The following is a 23,876-nucleotide window of genomic DNA, read 5'->3' on the forward strand; positions in this document are numbered from 1 at the left end:
ACTCCTGAGCTGAGAGGAGAACCCGGCTCCCGAAGGAAGCATCCTGAGAGGCAAATGTATCAAAGGCATAGAACCTATGAAAGTTATGATCACAAGAAAGACCACGTGGTCGCCTTGCATAGTTGTTTGGCAGACGTGCCACGCCAGGCTGCCCATGAGGGATCCACAGAGAATGTAGAATGAGCAGATACTGTAGCCGTCACAGGAAGGCCAGTCTGCGTGTAAGCCTGTGAGATAGTCTCTGGCCACATGGGTTCGCATGACTGTTAGCTGGCCATCCCTTCTTGTGGAATTTCATATAGGACACTGGCCCCGTACACTGGAAGCTTGTGGTTGTGTCATGAGGCCATGACTGTAGACAGCACCTGTCCACCAGGAGCTGAAAGGTTTCTGGATGTAGAGACCACTTCCACTGCATGCACGTCGTGACGGCTGAGGAAATACACCTCCCAATTGAGAATCCCCAGGATGAACACTGCGGAGACGGCTGGGAGATGGCGTTTGGCCCATGTGGGAATGCAGGATACTTCTGCCATCGCTGACCGACTTATCGTGCCTCCTTGATGATTGAGGTAGGCCATTGCTGTGGCGTTGTCAGACTGTACTTGTACTGGCCTGCCCTAAAGAACATTCTGAGCCAGAGTTAGGGCTTTGTAGATGGCTCGGAGTTCCAGGACATTGGTAAGATCGTCTCAACTGGAGTACAGTGCCCTTGGAAGGAGTGCTGGCCGGTCACTGCTCCCCACCCGCGGAGGCTTGCATCTGTGGTCAGGAGTGCCCAGTCCGGGAACCAAAAGGGGCAATCCCTGTTGAAGTGGGACGTATCTAGCCATCAGGATAGGGACAGGCGAACCTTCGGAGAGAGGCCCATCGTCTGAGATCTGAGCAGATGGGGCAGCCCATTCCACCTGGAGAGGATCAGGTGTTGTAGGGGCCTGGAGTGGAACTGAGCGAACTCCACCATGTCGAAGGTGGACACCATGGGTCCTAAGGTCTGCATTGCAGATTGAATTGACACTCGGCGACTGTGGAGTAACCTGCGGACTCGGTGCTGTAGTGCAGAGATTTTGTCTGCTGTCAGGAAGATTCTCTAAGCTGGAGAGTCCAGGAAGGCTCCCAGATGTACCATTCTTTGAGAAGGGGTCACAGAAGACTTTTTCCAGTTGATCAGCCAACCGTGCGTTTGTAAAAAGGCAATGGTTACTCGTAGATGGGGGTGAAGAATCTCTGGGGAGCAAGAGAACGTCCACGTACGGGAGCAGTCTGATTCCCTGACGACAAAGATAGGCCGCCATAACTGTAGAAAGCCCAAAAGGCAGTGCTTGACATTGGTAGCGTTGGGCTTCTGAACCAAGAAAAGGGTAGAATAATAACCCGTCCCTTGCAGTGATAAGGGGACCGGAATTATTACCCCCGAGAGCAGCAAGGGCTGAATGGCCTTCTGGAGGAGCAGGGCTTTCCTTGGGTCCACTGGAGGTCCTGTGCAAAACAACTGCTGGGAGGGCCGCCTCAGGAATAAGAGGGCGTATCCGTGGGAGACCACTTCTTGTACCCAGGCGTCTGTGGTGGTCTGAGAACTGGGGGCGAACTGAAGAAGTCGGCCTCCCACTCTGGGAGAGGCCTACCCTGTCAGGCTGAAAGCTTGTCCTCAGATTTGGTAGGTGGACGTCTAGTAGACCAGACCTGTTTGGTCCTAGGCTTGGAGGCCTTTGTGGATGCCAACTGCCGTGGAAAGAACTGACCTTTAGCTTTCCCTTGGGGACGAAAGGACGACATCCGAGGCTTCATAGTAGATGCAGAGGGCAAGAACGCCGTCTTAGAAGCTGCCAAGGTAGTCACAATCTTGTCCAATTCTGGACCAAACAGGTTCTCACCAGAGTAAGGCAGAGACTCCAAAGTCTTTTTAGAGTCAGAGTCCGCCTTCCATGAGTGAAGCCAAACAATACGGTTGACTACCACGGAAATAGCAGATGCCTTGGAAGCCAGGAGACCAGTATCCAGAGCTGCTTCACCTAAATAGGAGGCTGCATCCCTAATGTGAGAGATGTAGGACAGCTGTTCCCGGGAAGCATCAGAGGGAAATGTCTCTTCTAGGGCCTCTGCCCAACTCTCAATGGCTTTTGCCACCCAGGCTGTAACCCTGGCAGGACGAGTAATAGCTCCTGTAAGAGAGTATATAGACTTCAGGCAACCTTCAATCCTTCCATCCGTGGTCTCCTTTAACGAGGTTGCAGTATGGATAGGTAACGTAACGTTCTTAACCAGGCGTGTCACGTGGGAATCCACTGCAGGGTGAGCTTCCCATTTAGTGCAGCTGAAAGAGGGTAAAAGGAAATTAAGCATTGAGGCAGCTGAAACCTTTTACTGGGCTTATTCTATGACTCATTAGATCATATAACTGATCAGAGTGAGGAAACTCTGGAAAAACTACCTTCTGTCGCTTACATAGTGGCTCTTTTGCCTTAGGAGTGGGTTCTGCCTCTTCTATTTGAAGAAGAGATTTTACAGCTCTCACAAGTGCAGGTATATTCACTTTAGACGGGGGTTCCACGTCTCCCGAGGGGGAGTCAGAGTGAGAGGTCTGTGTCTTCTGCCTCCCCAGGTGATAACTCAGAATCTGATAGCTGGGAGGACTGGGAGGATAACACAGCACGCTTAGTAGGGTTACTAGGTAAGGGGGGCTCCTCGTCTCCCGAGGGGGAGTCAGAGTGAGAGGGCTGCATCTTCTGCCTCCCCAGGTGATAACTCAGACTCTGATAGCTGGGAGGACTGGGAAGATAACACAGCACGCTTAGTAGGGTTACTAGGTAAGGGTCTCTCTTTGTGCAGCATTTGGTGAAAGGCTGTAGAGGTATCCCCCAGACTCTGCACTGAGGTAGAAAGTACCCATGGGGGAGGCAAAGGATTTGTAGGGAGTACCTGCTGTGGCCATTCCATAGGGGGAGCTACCATGGGGACCGCTAGGTGGTCAGCTATTTTTGCCAGCACCTGTGAAAAAGAAGCCAAAGCAGGGTCCTGAGGAGGGGATGCAGGGGCTGATGGGCCAGGTGCAGTATAACGAGATGCACATAGACCATCCTGAATGAGATCCTCTGAAGCTAAACCTGCTAAACAGTCTAAACACAATCTGGCACAGTGCAGTGAGCCACCCAGATATATGTACAATATGGCACAGTGCAGTGCGCAACCCAGATATATGTACAATATGGCACAGTGCAGTGCGCAACCCAAATATATGTACAATATGGCACAGTGCAGTGCGCAACCCAAATATATGTACAATATGGCACAGTGCAGTGCACAACCCAAATATATGTACAATATGGCACAGTGCAGTGAGCAACACAGATATATGTACAATATGGCACAGTGCAGTGCGCAACAGAGATATATGTACAATATGGCACAGTGCAGTGCGCAACACAGATATATGTAAAATATGGCACAGTGCAGTGCACAACACAGATATATGTACAATATGGCACAGTGCAGTGCGCAACACAGATATACAGTATGTGACAGCCCTAACAAATACAGGTAGATGTGAGGTACAGTGAACCCCCTATACCACAGTATTCCAGGTTTATAATGAAAGGGAAAGGTATAAGCTGACAATTGAGAAAAATAAAACAGGCAGCAGCGCTAGCACAAGGCACGTACAATACAGAGCACACAATATAACTGCACAGACAGCAGCGCTAGCACAAGTCACATACAATACAGAGCACACAATATAACTACACAGACAGCAGCGCTAGCACAAGTCACATACAATACAGAGCACACAATATAACTACACAGACAGCAGCGCTAGCACAAGTCACATACAATACAGAGCACACAATATAACTACACAGACAGCAGCGCTAGCACAAGTCACATACAATACAGAGCATACAATATAACTGCACAGACAGCAGTGCTAGCACAAGTCACGTACAATACAGAGCATACAATATAACTGCACAGACAGCAGTGCTAGCACAAGTCACGTACAATACAGAGCACACAATATAACTACACAGCAGCGCTAGCACAAGTCACGTACAATACAGAGCATACAATATAACTGCACAGAGCGCAGTGGCTGGGAGGAAATAGCACTGTATAACCTGGCTCCTGAAAGAGGTATACAGGGAGGCCGGATCCAGCGTTCCCGGAGACCTGAGGCTGATGCAGAAAATGGCTGCTGTGAGTCTCTCAGATGGAGGGTGGGGGAGGAGCAGCTTAGGGGCGGCAAGACTGCAGTGGAATGGTGCCCTGAGCTGGGGGAGGGGCCACAGGGAGAGGACCTTCTCCCCTATGCTGACATCTACCACCGGGTCCCTGGCCTTAGCTGTCCCTTGCGCCAGTATAGGTTATGCCCTGGTGGTCAAGTGGAGTCCCGGACAAACCGCTGTCCACATCAGCACCTCCTGTCTCTCTCAGTGATGTCACTGGCTCCTAGTGACTGGATAGGCTGCATTCTCAGTGATGTCACTGGCTCCTAGTGACTGGATAGGCTGCATTCTCAGTGATGTCACTGGCTCCTAGTGATTGGATAGGCTGCACTCTCAGTGATGTCACTGGCTCCTAGTGACTGGATAAGCTGCATTCTCAGTGATGTCACTGGCTCCTAGTGACTGGATAGGCTGCACTCTCAGTGATGTCACTGCTCCTAGTGACTGGATAAGCTGCACTCTCAGTGATGTCACTGATTCCTAGTGACTGGATAGGCTGCATTCTCAGTGATGTCACTGGCCCCTAGTGACTGGATAGGCTGCACTGTCAGTGATGTCACTGGCTCATAGTGACTGGATAGGCTGCATTCTCAGCAATGTAACTGGCTCCTAGTGACTGGATAGGCTGCATTCTCAGCAATGTCACTGGCTCTTAGTGACTGGATAGGCTGCATTCTCAGTGATGTCACTGGTTCCTAGTGACTGGATAGGCTGCATTCTCAGCGATGTCACTGGCTCCTAGTGACTGGATAGGCTGCATTCTCAGCGATGTCACTGGCTCCTAGTGACTGGATAGGCTGCACTCTCAGCAATGTCACTGGCTCCTAGTGACTGGATAGGCTGCATTCTCAGTGATGTCACTGGCTCCTAGTGACTGGATAAGCTGCACTCTCAGCAATGTCACTGGTTCCTAGTGACTGGATAAGATGCATTCTCAGTGATGTCACTGGTTCCCAGTGACTGGATAGGCTGCATTCTCAGTGATGTCACTGGTTCCTAGGATATGCTGCACTCCGTGATGTCACTGGTTCCTAGTGACTGGCTAAGCTGCATTCTCAGTGATGTCACTGGCTCCTAATAAAAGTATAGGCTGATAGTATACATAATGTCTAGTAGAGTAATATTTTATTTTTGACTACCACTAGCGGAGTCTGCAACAATTAATATGTTATTTGTTGTACGGTGCCTTGCATAGGGGAAGGTACTTTACTGGATCTTAGTGTTCCGTGTGTGTGGCTGATGGCGTACGTTAAATAAATCAGCAACGAGAGACGTGCAGCTGTGTTTTCCTTTTATATATACAAGACACATTTATCCATTAAATTTAGAACACAGTACAAAAAAAAACACATCAACTAATGATTCGTACAATGCAGAAGTCATAGCAATCCTTCCTAATGTATACAGGGGTGATGTACACCCATCCCCTCTCCGACCTCTGCAAAAAGAGGTAAAAATAAAAAGGGAGGGGAGGGGGAGGAGTGAGGAGGGATAATATAACAAAAAAATATAATAATAATAATAATAATATTAATAAGACCGGCCCTCTGCCAAAATAGCAAACATTTCATAATTTGAATGCAGAAAATGGGAAGATACAAATTCTATATTACATATAGGTAAGAGGGAAGAGGGTGAGCACAGACGGGTGGAGAGAGGGGAGAATTCGGGATGCTTTTGTGCCGATCAGTTCAGTTTTGCAATGATCTTTGTTTGGGGTTTCGGAGGTCATCTGCCGCTAGTTGGTTCCCCAGCTATAGCTGTTGTACGTGGACTTGCTGACCTGAGACTTTTGCGGCATGGAGGCGCCTTGGGTTCGCTGTCCGGAGCCAGTCTATGGAGAAAAGCGATACAAGGTGTCGGTTATTACAGAAGTGCCCCGTTACCCCCTCTACCGCTGGCATCAGGGTAACCAGGTAGTGTGCAAGCAAAAGTCGTCAGCACAAAAATTCACTCTGACATTAACATCGGGAATGGGGTTAAAATGCCATTTACACTGAATTATACAATACTACTGGGCATGCATCCACAGGACGGGGCATAGATGGCACTGGAAAAATAAGGACTACAAACAAAAAACAAAAGAGATACATTTAATTTAAAAGTAACACCAAAGCCTGTCAGGACATGCTGGGATTCATAGTTCCACCGTGTGAGGAACCGACTGCTTCATCCTTCACCAGCAAAGAGTCAGTGATGTACAGTAAATATAACTATTAGGGGTACATATTAGATGCGATCGGTGGGTTTGACCTCAAAATTTAAAGCAGCACTAATATTAAACCCGGCTTGATTTACATTTAATATTAGTGCGACTACATTTTTAAGTCAAAACTGAGGAGAAGCTTCGGCTGTCTCGTTACTGTACCCATAATGCTAAAGTCATTTTAGGCCAACTCCGATTTTAGTTCTGCAGAACTCCTATTTTTATTTCATGTCGGTAAGGACTTGTTCTGCAGAGCCCCTATTTTTATTTGGTCTGTAAGGACTTGTTCTGCAGAGCCCCTATTTTTATTTCATATCGGTAAAGACTTGTTCTGCAGAGCCCCTATTTTTATTTTAGGTCTGTAAGGACTTGTTCTGCAGAGCCCCTATTTTAATTTTATGTCTGTAAGGACTTGTTCTGCAGAGCCCCTATTTTTATTTTAGGTCTGTAAGGACTTGTTCTGCAGAGCCCCTATTTTTATTTTAGGTCTGTAAGGACTTTTTCTACAGAGCCCCTATTTTTATTTCATGTCGGTAAGGACTTGTTCTGCAGAGCCCCTATTTTTATTTCATATCGGTAAAGACTTGTTCTGCAGAGCCCCTATTTTTATTTGGTCTGTAAGGACTTGTTCTGCAGAGCCCCTATTTTAATTTTATGTCTGTAAGGACTTGTTCTGCAGAGCCCCTATTTTTATTTTAGGTCTGTAAGGACTTGTTCTGCAGAGCCCCTATTTTTATTTTAGGTCTGTAAGGACTTTTTCTACAGAGCCCCTATTTTTATTTCATGTCGGTAAGGACTTGTTCTGCAGAGCCCCTATTTTTATTTCATATCGGTAAAGACTTGTTCTGCAGAGCCCCTATTTTTATTTGGTCTGTAAGGACTTGTTCTGCAGAGCACCTATTTTAATTTTATGTCTGTAAGGACTTGTTTTGCAGAGCCCCTATTTTTATTTTAGGTCTGTAAGGACTTGTTCTGCAGAGCCCCTCTTTTTATTTCATGTCGGTAAGGACTTGTTCTGCAGAGCCCCTATTTTTATTTGGTCTGTAAGGACTTGTTCTGCAGAGCCCCTATTTTTATTTCATATCGGTAAAGACTTGTTCTGCAGAGCCCCTATTTTTATTTTAGGTCTGTAAGGACTTGTTCTGCAGAGCCCCTATTTTTATTTTAGGTCTGTAAGGACTTGTTCTGCAGAGCCCCTATTTTTATTTTAGGTCTGTAAGGACTTGTTCTGCAGAGCCCCTATTTTTATTTTAGGTCTGTAAGGACTTTTTCTACAGAGCCGTTATTTTTATTTCATGTCGGTAAGGACTTGTTCTGCAGAGCCCCTATTTTTATTTCATATCGGTAAAGACTTGTTCTGCAGAGCCCCTATTTTTATTTGGTCTGTAAGGACTTGTTCTGCAGAGCCCCTATTTTTATTTTAGGTCTGTAAGGACTTTTTCTACAGAGCCCCTATTTTTATTTCATGTCGGTAAGGACTTGTTCTGCAGAGCCCCTATTTTTATTTTAGGTCTGGAAGGGATTTTGTTCTGCAGAGCCCCTATTTTTATTTTGTCTGTAAGGACTTGTTCTGCAGAGCCCCTATTTTTATTTCATGTCGGTAAGGACTTTTTCTGCAGAGCCCCTATTTTTATTTCATGTCGGTAAGGACTTGTTCTGCAGAGCCCCTAGTTTTATTTTAGGTCTGGAAGGGATTTTGTTCTGCAGAGCACCTATTTTTATTTCATGTCGGTAAGGACTTGTTCTGCAGAGCCCCTATTTTTATTTTAGGTCTGTAAGGACTTGTTCTGCAGAGCCCCTATTTTTATTTTAGGTCTGTAAGGAATTGTTCTGCAGAGCCCCTATTTTTATTTCATGTCGGTAAGGACTTGTTCTGCAGAGCCCCTATTTTTATTTCATGTCGGTAAAGACTTGTTCTGCAGAGCCCCTATTTTTATTTTAGGTCTGTAAGGACTTGTTCTGCAGAGACCCTGTTTTAATTTTAGTTCTGTAAGGACTTGTTCTGCAGAGCCCCTATTTTTATTTTAGGTCTGTAAGGACTTCTGCAGAGCCCCTATTTTTATTTCATGTCGGTAAGGACTTGTTCTGCAGAGCCCCTATTTTTATTTTAGGTCTGTAAGGACTTGTTCTGCAGAGCCCCTATTTTTTATTTCATGTAGGTAAGGACTTGTTCTGCAGAGCCCCTATTTTTATTTTATGTCTGTAAGGACTTTTTCTGCAGAGCCCCTATTTTTATTTGGTCTGTAAGGACTTGTTCTGCGGAGCGACTATTTTTATTTCATGTCAGTAAAGACTTGTTCTACAGAGCCCCTATTTTTATTTCATGTCAGTAAGGACTTGTTCTGCAGAGCCCCTATTTTTATTAGGGGTAGGGGCCCTAGATTGCACACCCTAAGCACAATTATAACCCCCTACTTAGGTAGAACTTAACACATAGGCTTTCTATATTATTCTTTCTACTTCAGGTTCCTTAGGGTCCACAGGTAACCTTGGGGTATAGGTGGATGACGTAGGCATCGGGCACCATGCAGTTAAATTCTTTCCCCAAGGATGCACTGGTCCCCCTCCATACCCCGCCTCCCAGCCAGGGCATTACTCAGTTTAGTGTGGTGCCCCGGCCGGAGGGGTTGGGGAGCACAGGGTTTTGCAGGGGGGCTATCAGAAGAGCCCCTGAAGTTAGAAGTTCTGCTGACTGGAGTCAGCGGGATTGAGCGGACAACCCTGACAGTCCAGCGGAAGTCAGGACCGCCGCTCCTACACAGGTCAACCTGTCTGCGGGCTCTGACCCCGATTCACTATCTAGGACCCCTAGGGTGCTGGCAAAAAGGCCTTCTGTGTCTCCTCGCCATCCCTACGTGGACGAGGATGACAAGTCGTCCGAGGACGATGGGGTGCTTCCAGAGTCTGACTCAGAACTATCACCAAAGGATGAGTAGCATCCAGTGTCCAGTGTTTACATTCCGGGCCTGGTCCGAGCAGTAAAAGAGGTGTTGGTCATTGAGGAGGAAGATGCTCCTCCGGCTGTTAATTCTAAACACCCCTTGTTTAAGAGGGTTAAAAGTTCTACAGCCATTTTCCCTCCTTCAGATCAGCTAGTGGATCATCTGGAGGAGGCCTGGAAGGCTCCGGCGAGGCGTTTCCAGCCACAAAAGCGTCTGATCAATGCATACCCCTTTCCTGAGGAGTACTTCAAGAAATGGGTCTCACCTCCTGTATTGGACTCCCCATGTAACACGCTTAGTCAGAAGTGCGACCTTACCTATGCCTTCCATTGCGTTCTTAAAGGACTCAACTGACCACAAGGTGGAAAACTGCCTAAAGTCCATTTACTCCTTGTCAGGAGCAGTGGCCAGACTGTCTATGGCTATCTCTTGGGTAGCTAGGGCCGTGGAATCCTGGGCAGATCTGTTGGAGGAGTCCCTATCTCCTGATGCTTCAGAGGACCAGCTGTCCCTGGTGGGCAAGATACGTGATTCGGCTACCTATATGAATGACGCAGCTCTGGATGTCAGCTTGTTATCCTCAAGAGTGTCAGCCGCGGTTGTCACAGCGCCCAGGTCCTTATGGCTCCGTTCCTGGAGGGCGGATGCGGACTCTAAGAATGGACTGGAAGTTTTACCCTACAACGGGAAGGTATTGTTAGGCTCAGATCTAGACAAGATCATGGACACTTTAGCAGCGGCCAGGTTGGCTCGTCTGCCATCATCCTCGATCCCCTCTGGTTCCCGAACTCCCTCCTTTCGGCCCTACAGGGCGCAGACTAGGCTTAAAGGCCAGTCATTTCCCATGCAGACGGCTGTCAGGAAGACTGGCAGACACAAAAAGCAAGCTTGAAGTACAAGGCGTCCAGCCTCTAAACCAGACGAAAAGTCCACAGCATGACAGGACGGGCCTCCCTTTGGGGGACCCCACAGTGGGAAGCCGACTTCTTCAGTTTGCCCAGTGCTGGCATCAGACCACAACAGATGCCTGGGTAAGAGAAGTGGTCTCTCGGGGCTATGCCCTCTCGTTTCGCAGCCGGCCCCCCTCACCAATTCTTCCACTCGGACGTTTCTAACAAGGACAAAGCCTTACTGACACAGGAAGCGGTATATTCCCTGCGCAAGGCAGGAGTGATTGTCCCAGTACCAGAACCCCAGTGGGGCATGGGGTTTTATTTCAACTTGTTTTTGGTGCAAAAACCCAATGGGACATACTGTCCTATCATGAACCTCAAGTGCTTAAACAGGTTCCTCAGGGTTACTCGTTTCCGGATGGAGATGCTACCTACTATCATACTGGCTTTGGAACCGGGGGATTTCATGGTATCCCTGGACATCCGGGATGCCTATTGCGGCTTCGCATCAACGGTTTCTGAGGTTCGCTGTGCAACAGCAACACTTCCAGTTCCAGGCGTTACCCCTTGGCCTATCCACGGCACCTCGGGTAATTACAAAAATTATGGCAGTAATGGCGTCCCATCTGCGGCTGCAGGGGATCCTCCTATTACCATATCTGGATGATCTGCTGCTCCTGGCAGGATCTCCAGAGGTACTTCTCCATCACTTCCAGATGACCATCTCAGTGCTTCAGTCGCATGGATGGGTCATAAATTGGGAGAAGTCGTCTCTAACTCCGTCGCAGAGGATGCTGCATCTAGGAGCTCTATTGGACTCACAACAGCAAAGGATCTTCCTGACATTAGACAAGATCTCGGTGTTGCAGAAGCGGGTACGCAGATGTGTCCACAGTCGCCGGGTCTCTGTGCATGCAGCAATGCAATTGCTGGGGTCGACATGGTGTCAACGGTCGACATGGTGGAGTATGCACTATTTAATTTGAGGCCTCTACAGAAATTGATCCTTGCCCGATGGGACAGATCACCTCGGTAATTGAAGACACTCCCCGGAAATCAGGTCGTCTCTGGCTTGTTGGCTGCAAACTCAGCATCTCACCCAGGGATGCCCCTTTTGGATACCGGACTGGACTCTACTGACAACGGATGCCAGTCTGCGGGGTTGGGGCGCAGTGTCAGGTCCCCACTCTTTTCAGGGTCGGTGGACGCTAGAGGAAACCGTCCTTCAAATCAATATATTGGAACTAAGGGCAGTCTTCCTGGCTCTCACAAGAGCAAGAAACATCCTACAAGGAAATCCTGTGCAGGTGCAGTCAGACAATGCCACGACGGTGACATACATCAAGCACCAGAGAGGAACTCGAAGTCAGGCGGCCATGCGAGAAGTGTCACACATCCTGACATGGGCAGAATGCCATCTGCCGGCCATATCGGCAGTGTTCATACCAGGAGTCATCAATTGGGAAGCGGACTTCCTCAGCCGTCACAACGTGCATCCAGGGGAATGGTCTCTTCACCAGGTGGTGTTTCAACTCCTGGTGGACAGGTGGGGCCTTCCGGACGTAGACACAATTACAAACTACCAGTGTACGGATCGAGGACAAGAGACACAGGCGCTCTACTAGTAGATGCTCTGTCGGTCAGGTGGACCTTTCGGTTTGCGTACCTTTTTCCTCCAAGGTCCCTTCTTCCTCGCGTACTCAGAAAGTTCAAGCAGGCAGGAAGCAAGCTCCTACTGATGACTGGCCAAGCGTGGCCAAGGAGGCACTGGTACTCAGACCTTCAGAGTCTGTCGATAGACACTCCGTGTTACCTCAAAGTCGGGACCTGTTGTCACAGGGTCCCTGCCTTAACCCGGATCTGGGTCAATTGGTTTTGACGGCATGGCTCTTGAGGCATCCCTCTTAAGGTCAAAGGGCTTCTCTAGTGCGGTGGTTAACACCTTGATGAGTGCACGGAAGCCAGCCTCGGCCAGGATTTACCACAGAGTGTGGCACTTCTACTTTCAGTGGTGCACCCCTAGAGGGTATGACCCTTGGACGTTTAGGATTTCCAGGCAGGCCTGGACCTAGGACTCCGCCTGGCTTCACTGAAGGTACAAGTCTCGGCCCTGTCAGTGTGGTTTCAGAGATGGTTTGCGACTTTGCAGGATGTGCGCACCTTTTTACAAAGTGTGCTGCGGATTCAGCCACCCTTTGTGCCTCCGGTGGAGCCTTGGGATTTGGCGGTTGTCTTTCGGGTCTTGCAGGGCCCGCCTTTTGAACAACTGGAATCAGTGGATTTGAAATGGCTTACGTTTAAGACAGTCTTCCTTCTAGCCATTGCTTCGGCTAGACATGTGTCAGATTTGGGGGCCCTTTCGTGTCGCTCTCCATATCTGGTGTTCCACCAGGATAGGGCAGTGCTTCGTACTCGCCCTGGTTTCCTTCCTAAGGTGGTGACAAGTATCCACATTAATGAGGAAATTTTGGTTCCGGCCTTTCTTGGGCCGGGTCTTTCAGCAGGTGAGGCCTCTTTGGATGTGGTGCGAGCCCTCAGAATTTATGTTGACCGTTCTCGGTCATATAGAAAGTCAGACTCTCTTTTGTCCCTTTTGGGTTCCATAAAAGGGGTTGGCCTGCCACTAAGCAGATTTTGGCACAATGGCTTTGTCTGACTATTTCAGAGGCCTACTCTAGGGAGGGCCTTCCAGCTCCGCCTTCTGTATCTGCTCATTCTACGAGGTCTGTGGGCCCTTTGTGGGCAGCTCAGCATGGTGCCTCGGCTGTACAGCTTCGTAAGGCGGCCACCTGGTCTTCATACCAGACCTTTGTGAGGTATTATTCATTTAATACCTTCGCCTCTCAGGATGCTTCCTTTGGGCGGCGGGTCCTCCTTTCTTTACAGGAGCGTACCCACCCTTAAGGGGAACTGCTTTGGGACATCCCCAAGGTCACCTGTGGACCCTAAGGAACCTGAAGTAGAAAAGAGGAGATATGGTAAGAACTTACCTTTGTTATCTCCCTTTCTACGAGGTCCTTAGGGTCCACAGGGCACCCGCCCTTACGCCTTGTACGGTAGCTATGGTGTTGTCTGGTCTACAGTCTCTGTCTCCTTCTTAGCGAGAATGTGATTCTTGTATGTTCCATATTTCCTTCTCTCTCACAGTACTCTCCTCCGGCCTCTGGCTTGCTACTGAACTGAGTTATGCCCTGGCTGGGAGGCGGGGTATGGAGGGGAACCAGTGCATCCTGGGGGAAATAAATTAACTGCATGGTGCCCGATGCCTAAGTCATCCACCTATACGCCAAGGTCACCTGTGGACCCTAAAGACCTCGTAGAAAGGGAGATAACAAAGGTAAGTTCTTACCATATCTCCTCTTTTAACCCTCACTTTAAATCTCACACTAGTGTGATGCCATGGGGCGGTTCTGCTGGGTAGGCCTGGGGGGTACCGTGCCCTATATATGTTCCATGGGAGTGTTAGGGACCTGCCTGATAGAGGTCACCTGGACGCGGTGGGCAGGCCCATAATTATGGCCATTGTTATGCAAAGAACCTCTTTGATGCTATTTAGCAGCTATATTATTAGGTTCAGCATGGTTAGTGTGCACTTGCATTTGTCTCTTTATGCTTGCAGCACTACAAGTCTCAGCAGGTAGCACCTCATATTGTGCTTACGGTGTGCAATCTAGGGCCCCTGCCCCTATTTTTATTAGGTCTCTAAGGACTTGTTCCGCAGAGCCCCTATTTTTATTAGGTCTGTAAGCACTTGCTCTGCAGAGCCCCTATTTTTATTAGGTCTGTAAGGACTGGTTCTGCAGAGCCCCTATTTTTATTAGGTCTGTAAGGACTGGTTCTGCAGAGCCCCTATTTTTATTAGGTCTGTAAGGACTTGCTCTGCTTGTACCCACACATACAAGACGTGGCATATCATTTGTATACACGGGTATAGCGGAGATAGGGCCCAGCCCTGACCAGAACGTTTTGGGTAAGTGGGCGCAGTGCACATCCGCTAAGTAGGAACTGGTAACGGAACTCATGCACCAGTTCATATTAAGACAACACCTTTCACCAATCAGTGGCACAGCAGTGATTGTGAGTGGAGTGTGCCCACTTCCCACCATGTGAGTGGAGTGCCGCCATGTGCGGGCCGCAGTGTTCTCACATTTACCTGTTCATCTTGCAGCAGCTGGTAACACAAAATCTGCAAATAGGGCAGCTGGTGCAAAAGGGCCGGATATGCAAAATAAAGGGATAGATTTTTTTTTAGCATGGGTAAGAGGGCACCAACCCAACAGTGGTGGAGGGGACATCATGAATCAGTCATGTCTCTGTGGTGGCATCACCTGAGCCATACACAAGGTATTACATGGGTACAGGCTGTATGTACATCATAAGGCTACAACACTATACTGTAGGTGATATATTACCAGTGATGTGTATATAGTGATATCAATCCCTCTCTATGTCCAGGGGATCTGGTGTATAGCGCTGATCACTATACTGTAGGTGAGATATTACCAGTGATGTATATAATGATATCACTCCCTCTCTGTGTCCTGGGGATCTGGTGTATAGCACTGATCACTATACTGTAGGTGATATATTACCAGTGATGTATATATAGTGATATCACTCCCTCTCTGTGTCCTGGGAATCTGGTGTATAGCACTGATCACTATACTGTAGGTGATATATTACCAGTGATGTATATATAGTGATATCACTCCCTCTCTGTGTCCTGGGGATCTGGTGTATAGCACTGATCACTATACTGTAGGTGAGATATTACCAGTGATGTATATATAGTGATATCACTCCCTCTCTGTGTCCTGGGGATCTGGTGTATAGCACTGATCACTATACTGTAGGTGAGATATTACCAGTGATGTATATAGTGATATCACTCCCTCTCTGTGTCCTGGGGATCTGGTGTATAGCGCTGATCACTATACTGTAGGTGATATATTACCAGTGATGTATATATAGTGATATCACTCCCTCTCTGTGTTCTGGGGATCTGGTGTATAGCGCTGATCACTATACTGTAGGTGAGATATTACCAGTGATGTATATATATAGTGATATCACTCCCTCTCTGTGTCCTGGGGATCTGGTGTATAACGCTGATCACTATACTGTAGGTGATATATTACCAGTGATGTATATATAGTGATATCACTCCCTCTCTGTGTCCTGGGGATCTGGTGTATAACGCTGATCACTATACTGTAGGTGAGATATTACCAGTGATGTATATATAGTGATATCACTCCCTCTCTGTGTCCTGGGGATCTGGTGTATAGCACTGATCACTATACTGTAGGTGAGACCAGGTACAGTATATAGAATTGATCACTGTAATTGTAAGTAATCACTCTCTGCTAAGTGATAGAAGACCATGTAGTAGCAAATCTCTGGACCCACATAATACAAATCAGTATCTGACATGGAAGCAATTATGTTGGCCACAACCATCTGATGCCATAAGGGACCTGGGTTACCTGGGCATCCTGTTGGAGGTGGTGGTGAAGAATCTGGGAGTGGGGCTGCTGATGTGGGGCCAGGATGTGCATGAATGGAGCCGGGGGATAGGCGGCTGCTGTGGCCGGGTTGATGGGGCCCCCACTTCCCAGCGCCGAGGGCAAGTTGAAGGACGTGGCTGGGGTACCAGTGTGGAATCCCTGCTTCTCGAACGATTGCTGAAAGAAAGGAGGAGATACCAGCGGTGAGGTGATGGAAGAGGACGACACGAAGCCCACGTGGCACAGCTCCTCTCACTAATCTCTAACCCTTCCTGGCTGCAGACTGAAAGGACAGTGTGAAGAACACGGAGGGGGAAGCCGAATGCTAGTAAAGTCCCATAAGCCTTGTGCAAACATGCCAGCCCCTGCCACACAGAAGTACACCTTGTGACATACCTGCGTCTTAGAATAGACGGAGCCCGAGATATCAGGAACGCCGGTGTTACTGGAGGTGACGGACACACCTGCGGGGATAGCACAGCACATTTGCACACAGTTGTTGGGTGATTTCCCAGCGCAAAAACTAACCCCATCCAGCCAGAAATCATATATTGTAACAGGTACATCCCATCACGGTGCACTCTGGGTACATACGGGGAAGCGGCCGATTCCCAGGTACAAGGACTACAGCGCATATAATTATTCTTACAGCCTACAGCGGAACGGCCCCTAAGCACTCGCCCAGCAGGCCGAGGATCCAGCACTACGCCCTACACACAAAGCAGCGACGCACTCTGGGCTCTACTAGAGACAGATTTATAGGGAGCACAAGGGGCATTTCTGTCCTGTACAGTTATTCTGGACAATGCAGAAGCCTCACAATTACTTTCAGCCAATGTAATTCCGCTGAGACCACACTGTGTTCAGCTGTCATTTACATGGGTGCCTGGGGTGGACCTACAGGAGGAGCCGGCCGGGAGTCACAGGAAAAATTAAAAGGGAAACCAGGAAATTAGTTTTTCACAAATCTACTACTGTCTGAGGAGCCATCTAAGAGGTAAGAAAGATCTATTCACTACCAGGAGGCGCTATCTAAATACACATAATGAGACAGCGGCGTATCAGTAGGGTAGGGAGCAGGGGGAAGCGGGGAGAAAGGGCGGAAGAGAAGAAATAAAAGGGAGCAGCAGAAGGAGAAAGGAAGCGGAGGAAGAAAGGAAGCAGTGAGAATTGGCAGAAGAGGGGGGGAGGAAAGGGGCAGGGCGCAGAAGAGGGGGGGAGGAAAGGGGCAGGGCGCAGAAGAGGGGGGGAGGAAAGGGGCAGGGCGCAGAAGAGGGGGGAGGAAAGGGGCAGGGCGCAGAAGAGGGGGGAGGAAAGGGGCAGGGCGCAGAAGAGGGGGGAAGGAAAGGGGCAGGGCGCAGAAGAGGGGGGGAGGAAAGGGGCAGGGCGCAGAAGAGGGGGGGAGGAAAGGGGCAGGGCGCAGAAGAGGGAGGGTACAGAGAGCAGAGGAAAGAGAAGGAAGAGAGGCAGCAAGACTCAGTGTATGACAAGGAAATTAAGCTGGAAGCAGAGAGCACTTACCAGCGCCTGGTCCATTGGTGCAAGCAGCAGCAGGTTTGATTTGAGCAGGAGTAGCCCCACTAAATGCACCCTTACAGAAATCCCCCACGCTGGAAACCTGGCTCAAGTCCTCAAAGCCTGTGAACAGACACAGCCCTCAGCATCGGACGCCAAGCTCATCCACCAACACATACCCAACATAACCACCAGGGGAAGCATTCTGGCAAGAAACACTCATCCTAACCTCCATAATACATTGTGGGCACATGAACCCTGACGAGTGGGACAGACAGGAACACGGCCCGGCTATCACAGTCCCTGTGTAAGATGAATAAACAATCTGGCGCCTACAATTCATAGTGCTTTGGTGCCCAATCTCAGGTTCTCCTTAATCAGCGACCCTCTATGTGGCTTTAAATGGACCATACACAGCTCTTCTCCTGCTGCTGCTCGGACCACCAGCGGGGGCAGACGCTTTGCTGTAGGGAAAAGTTAGGACAGAGACAGGGAAGAGCAGAGAGGAGGGAGGCGAGGGGGCACTTTGGGGTAAAAGATTCATTTCACTGCTAAACTAGGGAGCCCGGGGCTACCAGGTAACAAAAGTAGCTTTATTACAGCAGAAACAAAAACCCTGCGGCTCTGAATTGTCCCATTTCATTTCCATCCGTAAATCGCTCTACTGCTCAGCTCCGCGCGGCCGTCAAGTGTGAGGCTATTTACCGTTGCATTTAGTTTGTCTGCAGGAAATGACCCCGTCTCTGACCCTTACCAGTGTTGTAAGCGTGGGAGCCATAGCTGGGAGCTTGCTGGAAGGCCCCAGCCGACGTATTGACGCCAACATTCACCCCGTGCTGCTTTGTAGTGGTAGGCGCCACCTAGTGGGGAAAGAAAAGGGAAGTGTGAGCAATCACCCACCACATCTGGTAGGACGAGTTTCTCTAACTGCAAGACAACGGGGACGACTAGCGATGCTTCAGGCGTATTTGCCGACGGGACGTGAAATTAAGTTCTTTTGCAGCCATTCAACTGATACGGTGTGTCCTCTTCATCCCAGCTACATGGAATATCTATGGAGCAAAGTGCTGGGTAATGCATTGTACATAGCATGCTGATCTAACCCTAGATAATGCTCTGTATCAAACGCCAACACCCATCGTCCGATCTCCTGGGCTGAACACGCCGGGGTGCTGTTATGTTGGCCACAAGTCCAGTGTTTATTGCAGTTTTCTAAGTGTACAAAATAACGTAGAGGGGAGAATGTCGTAGTGCAGGGTCCCCGGTAATCTAGGCAATGAGATGGCTGCAAGCCAAACATTATTTCAGAAAGAAGATAACCTAAACACCAGGGGGGGCAGAGGATGCCAAGACAACCAGTGAGAGCCTCTCGCCCAGGACCAGTGCCAGACACACAGAAGACAGGCTGTATTCTCACCTCTGCAACGTACCTGGCGCTGCTCCCCCAACATAGGGGGAAAGTCTCTGCAGCGGGTGGACGCTCTCCTGGAGAGTTGCTAGCAGTGTACAGGGAGGTTAGCGGTAAGTCTAAGGGTGCCACTAATACATCCAGGGAGGACAGGGGGAATCTGCCGCTCACCCCCCTAGGGTACTGCAGTTCTAGCACCCAAACAAGCCAGTCCTAGATGTTCCAGAGCTCTACCCACCATAGATCCCGATGCCACCTTTTATTGCCCAGTCATGCTGTGTCTAGAATTGGAGGTTCAATTTGGAGAAACAGCTACAGACGTCTGACGTGTTCCAGTTACGGGATGAGCTGCAATAACGGCTGTAATACCGAAACCACCTGGCAGGAGACTAATCCCTGGGTGCAACCCGCAAGGGGCTGCACCGTGACGTAGCCCAGAAGTAATGAGGAACGCTCAAGGGGAGCAGATTTGGCACAGTTTATTGAAAATACTTTTATTAAGTATTGAGATATTTACAATCAGGCAAAAAAATATATATATATTTAGCAAAACATGTTACAACACAGGAAAAACAGACAAGAGCGTCAAATTTCAGGTACGGCTAAGAAAAGGGGGAGAGTTTAATCCCTACTAAAAATCAACCCAGGTTGTCCATAGCGTTGGCTCAACACCATCCAGGCGGCGATTGGCTGGTTAGGTTATTACCGGAAATCTGAATGTAAAACGCAGCCTTACATACAGGTGTATATTACAATGCACCAAGCTCAGTACGTGGCCTTTTTTTATTAACGAGACTCAGGTTTCTAGATTGTACGGGAACTTGTGATCCTAATTATACGCACAGTATATGTAAATGTGAGTGTAAGACCTGGCGGGGGAACTACTTGTACCTGCTTACATGCTGTTAAAACAAAAAGTTCTTCTCTCTTCTACTTGGGAGATTATAAAATAAAGATGAATGGTCTCTTCTGAGTCATGAAAATAAAAAAGGAACTGGCTATACCCAAAGGCTGCGTTTCAATACTGACCTCCCAATCAATACCAGGGCGGACTGGGGCCCAGTCTGAATAATTAATGCTGACCCTTCCCCAGGCCGACCAAGGGAACACCCTCAAATAAAATCTAAAAGAAAACCTCAGCTACACTGACCCCCCCCCTCCCGGCGTGCAGAGCGATGTGTCAAAATAAATGGCGTCTTTTCCGAGCCTGACTGCGACAAGACATGAAGGGTCCACAGCCGCCCCCTTAGGGTGGGGCCATTTTGTCCAACAGAGAGGGGAAGGGGTTAAATCATACTTAGAGGATTTGCTGCGAGGCGGTCATGTGTAAGGTGCTATTTTCAGGGCTTCCCAACTCCCCCTCCCAAAAACAGTTATGTTCGGGTGTCACCGCTTACTAACGGAAATGCGCACTCACTGGGAACACGGCAGGCCCATACTGGAAAGTGCTGGGCAGGCCCGGTACCCCGGGGTAGTAGGGAAGACTGGTGTAGCTGTATCCGGGAGGCAGGGCTGGGTTAAGGAATGTTTGCTGCGTGGTGTGGTGTCCTTGGGTCTGGTTCTGCTGCGGCTGAGGCAACGTAGTCGCCGGAGCCGGGGAAGATGCGTCTGCGCGGCCGAACTTGCTGAGGTCACCTGCGTGGAAGGAGGATGGGAACGTTATAGTCACCCAATCACACAGTGAGAAAGCTTAGAAGACATTATAAGGAGCAGATACTAAGACAACGCAATGCTATAGAGGAGATAGACCCTCTACCTTATAACAATAATGATGACGTTCCTGCAGCACGAGGTGCCTAGCCCTCAGTGCATACATTGCATAGCGCCCGGTCTGTGTTAGAGATTATATGGTTTAAAGGACAGTCTACAAATCTGCCTCGATTCATCCAATCTCCGTTACTATAGCATGCGCTGTCCCCCTTCACAGCCACGGGATATAGCTGGAAGGGTCAACTGGCATGCTGACACCACCCTGTATCACTTCTACCAGGGTACAATGGCACTTACCAGTGTAAGGGTTACTGGTCAAGCTGGCGTCCCTTCCGGTGAGCTGAGTGCTGGGCGTGGGGAACGGGATGCTGTAATAATCCTACAATACAGAGATAATGAGCGCCGTTAGATGCGGCACGGACGTTACAAGCACAGAAGTCATCGTTTAGAGAGGAGCGGAGTTCCGGGAGTACAGTCTTCCCACCACTCCTGCTCTGGCGTCACCATTCCACACCGCAGACCTTAAAATCAATGGGATGACAATGGTGTCAACCGATCACGCGCTGTGATTAAGGGGGCAATAAGGGGAAAAGTCCGGTAGCAAAGCGAATTACAGCGCAATTCCGCCACTCGGAACGGTTATGGAAATTCCGCTCACACTCACCAAGGGGAACCTTGTCTGTAACATCTGCAAGTCATCGTAACCATAGACCTGTGGCTGGGGAAAAACAGAAACCAGCTTAAAATGGAAATTCTTCATCACCTTCAGGACTGACTGATCCATCATCATCATCATCAATCACATCTAGTAGCTACGAGGACACAAAGTTGGGGCTAAAGACTAGGGCGACAGTAGGACAGTAGAGTTGGAGAAACATATCACAGTGTCAAAAGACAACCCCCCCCCCCCCCAGGAACCCCCCTACCATCCCAGAGGGTACTTACGGGATAGGCATGTAACAGACCAGGAGTCATGATGTATGGGTTTGGTAACAGCGGGGTAACACCTGGGGGTAAGTTTGGAGGGGCTTTACCTGAAAGACACAAAGGATTCAGTTATACAAAGTGCACGGAACGGCCCAAGCACAGGCCAGGTCAGAATTGAAGACAGAGACGGGCACTTAATAGAGTACATTAATCCTAATATTTAATTCATCCCATGGGAACACTAATAGCATGGGGCAGAGGACCACCCAGGACTCTGGCACTTTAAACATTTGTTCTAAGCCTTTCGCTACGCCCACCTGCAGAGATCCTAATTTAGTGTCCGCAGGACAGGCGTGCTCTGTTTGACGCCCAGGTTTCATCCTGGGAAGGGTCAGATGCTGCAAATGTTAGAGAGGTTTCAGGTTTCTCGGAGACTACAGGCTCTTTACCGTGAATTTCTGACATTCCATTAGCACGGTCGTTAAAGGCCACCACCAGCCCAATCCCTAATGCTACCGCCCTTAGGGACTGATTCAGATGAGGGAATAGAGAGAGAGAACTAGTAACTGTGCACCTGGACAACCAATATTGCAAGGCAAGGGGGGCAAATACTTACATGGTTTTTTTTTTGGCATGTGGGGTAAATACCGGCTGCTTCTGCATGTAGCCCACAGACGCTGGGCAACTTTCTTCTTACGCTGCAATTTAGATGTTAGTTTGGACACCCCCCTCCCAAATCTACATCTCTCTGCACATTGTCCCTCTGGTCCACAGTTACCGGCTCTTTCTTACTCTATTCCCAAATGTGAATCAGCCCCCTGTGTGTCATCATGGATAAGACTATCCTGAAATCCATTATTTGTCCTTCCTTGTAAAATCCTTTCCTCAGACTCTATGGAGGACACAAGGATCACGTTGGGACGTCCCAAAGCTTAAGGTCGGAAAATGCTCCTGTGCTGCGCTAATGACCCTGGCTGGAAACCCGCATCCGCAGAGTTGAAGGTATCAAAAGCATAGAACCTAATGACGGTATGAGCAGAAGACCATGTGGCCGCCTTACAAAGTTGTTCCACAGAGGCGACACGTGAGCTGCCCAAGACGTACTGACAGCCCTAGTGGAACGAGCCCATACCCAAGTTGGGGCAAAAACATCCGCCTAAGAGTAAGCCTGGCGTATAACCAAACGAAGCCACCCGGACCTTACATCTCGGTCAAAAATGAAAATTGTATAAAAGTGACCCAATTTCTGCTTGAAACTTCAGGTATCTCTCCAAAATGAATCCCTGTGGCAACGGAAGTCGATTCTGGGTCTTGGTTTCGAGACAAAGACTACGTGGTTAGCTGGCCAGCTCCACTTATTAAAAGGTCCTACAAGACAGAGGGAATCGGGACGACGCAAATCCCTCGTCTTGTCAGCATAAATAGGGAGGGTCCTCACTACATCTAATGAGGCTTGTTCCACAGAAGAATCTGGTAGGCAAAAAGCAGGAACTACAATTTCTTGGTTTATGTGAAACCGGGAAACAACCTTTGGAAGAGAACCAACGCGTTTGCGAAGGACTGCCAGATCATGATGGGATATCAGGAAAAGGAGCGGCAGGACAAAGCGCTCATGTCTGAAACGTGATGGGCCGATGCAATGACTAAAAGGAAAAAATGGTCTTCCATGTAAGCCAATAAAGATCCACCATATAATCTAAGGGCTCATAAGTGGGGGTCCTGGTGGGCTCGAAGTACCAAGAACAAGTCCCACAAAGCCATTGGCTGAACAAATGGAGGCTGGAGATGTAGCACACCCTGGGTAAACGTTTGGAAATCCAGCAATAACTCCACCTTATGTTGAAAAAGGACTGAAAGAGCAGAATGAGATTGATGAAAGACCAAGGCCCAAATTCAGTCCCGCTTGTAAGGAGGATATGATCCTCAACAGGAGGAAAGAGGGGATTAAACCCCCGAGCCAAACACCATTCAATAGATCCAAGCCGATTAAAGGTTTTCTTGCATTAAGCAGGGCTTTAATGACTGCGGATGACAAACCCTTGGCCCTTAGGATCGATGTCTCAAGAACCACCCCCGTCAAAGCTAGCCGGGTCAGATCTGGATGGAAGCACAGACTTCGAGACAGAAGGCCGGGTGGAAGAGGGAAGCAACATGTAGTGTCAATGGACAGACCAAGGAGGTCGTTGTACCGAGCATTGCAGTGCCAATCCGGAGCGTTGAGAATCACCGTGCCACCCTCCAACTCTAATTTGTGAAGAACACACGGAATCATGGAAATTGGATTATACATGTAAATGAGAGGAAACGGCCACCTGACAGAGCATTCACCAAAAGAGCCCCTGGAACACGGGTCCATAAGCAGAAGTTCGGCAGTTTGCGGTTGTGACAGGAGGCCATTATGGCGATGTCCAGATGGCCCCATCAATTTATGTCCTGGCGGCTGAGAAAATACGCCTCCCAATTTTGGACTCCCAGAATGTATACGGCAGACATATCAGATAGGCATCGCTCTGCCCACTGAAGACTCAGTCGTACCTCCTTCATGGCG

The 23,876-nt window shown here is 48.8% G+C and overlaps 1 protein-coding gene across 12 annotated transcripts in view; it reads right to left on the reverse strand.

The window, feature by feature from the left end:
* Positions 1-5,499: 5,499 nt before the first annotated feature.
* Positions 5,500-23,876, reverse strand: part of UBAP2L (ubiquitin associated protein 2 like) — a 31,753-nt gene continuing 13,376 nt past the window's right edge. For 4 of the 12 annotated variants that reach the window (XM_088456325.1, XM_088456323.1, XM_088456320.1 and 1 more), the window contains 9 exons: positions 21,347-21,435; positions 21,066-21,119; positions 20,699-20,780; positions 20,109-20,326; positions 18,038-18,143; positions 16,165-16,232; positions 15,748-15,945; positions 14,415-14,462; positions 5,500-6,054 (listed from right to left, as the gene is read on the reverse strand). In XM_088456325.1, coding sequence (XP_088312451.1) covers positions 5,959-6,054; positions 14,415-14,462; positions 15,748-15,945; positions 16,165-16,232; positions 18,038-18,143; positions 20,109-20,326; positions 20,699-20,780; positions 21,066-21,119; positions 21,347-21,435 — 959 coding nt within the window. In that variant the 3' untranslated portion in view covers positions 5,500-5,958. Of the gene's footprint in view, positions 6,055-14,414; positions 14,463-15,747; positions 15,946-16,164; positions 16,233-17,289; positions 17,407-18,037; positions 18,144-20,108; positions 20,327-20,698; positions 20,781-21,065; positions 21,120-21,346; positions 21,436-23,876 lie in introns of all 12 variants that reach the window. The other 8 variants (XM_088456326.1, XM_088456331.1, XM_088456324.1 and 5 more) reach the window with 6 other exon arrangements.

This window comes from Taudactylus pleione, unplaced genomic scaffold, assembly GCF_031769625.1.
Source record: "Taudactylus pleione unplaced genomic scaffold, aTauple2 ptg000696l, whole genome shotgun sequence".
Lineage (NCBI taxonomy): Eukaryota > Metazoa > Chordata > Amphibia > Anura > Myobatrachidae > Taudactylus > Taudactylus pleione.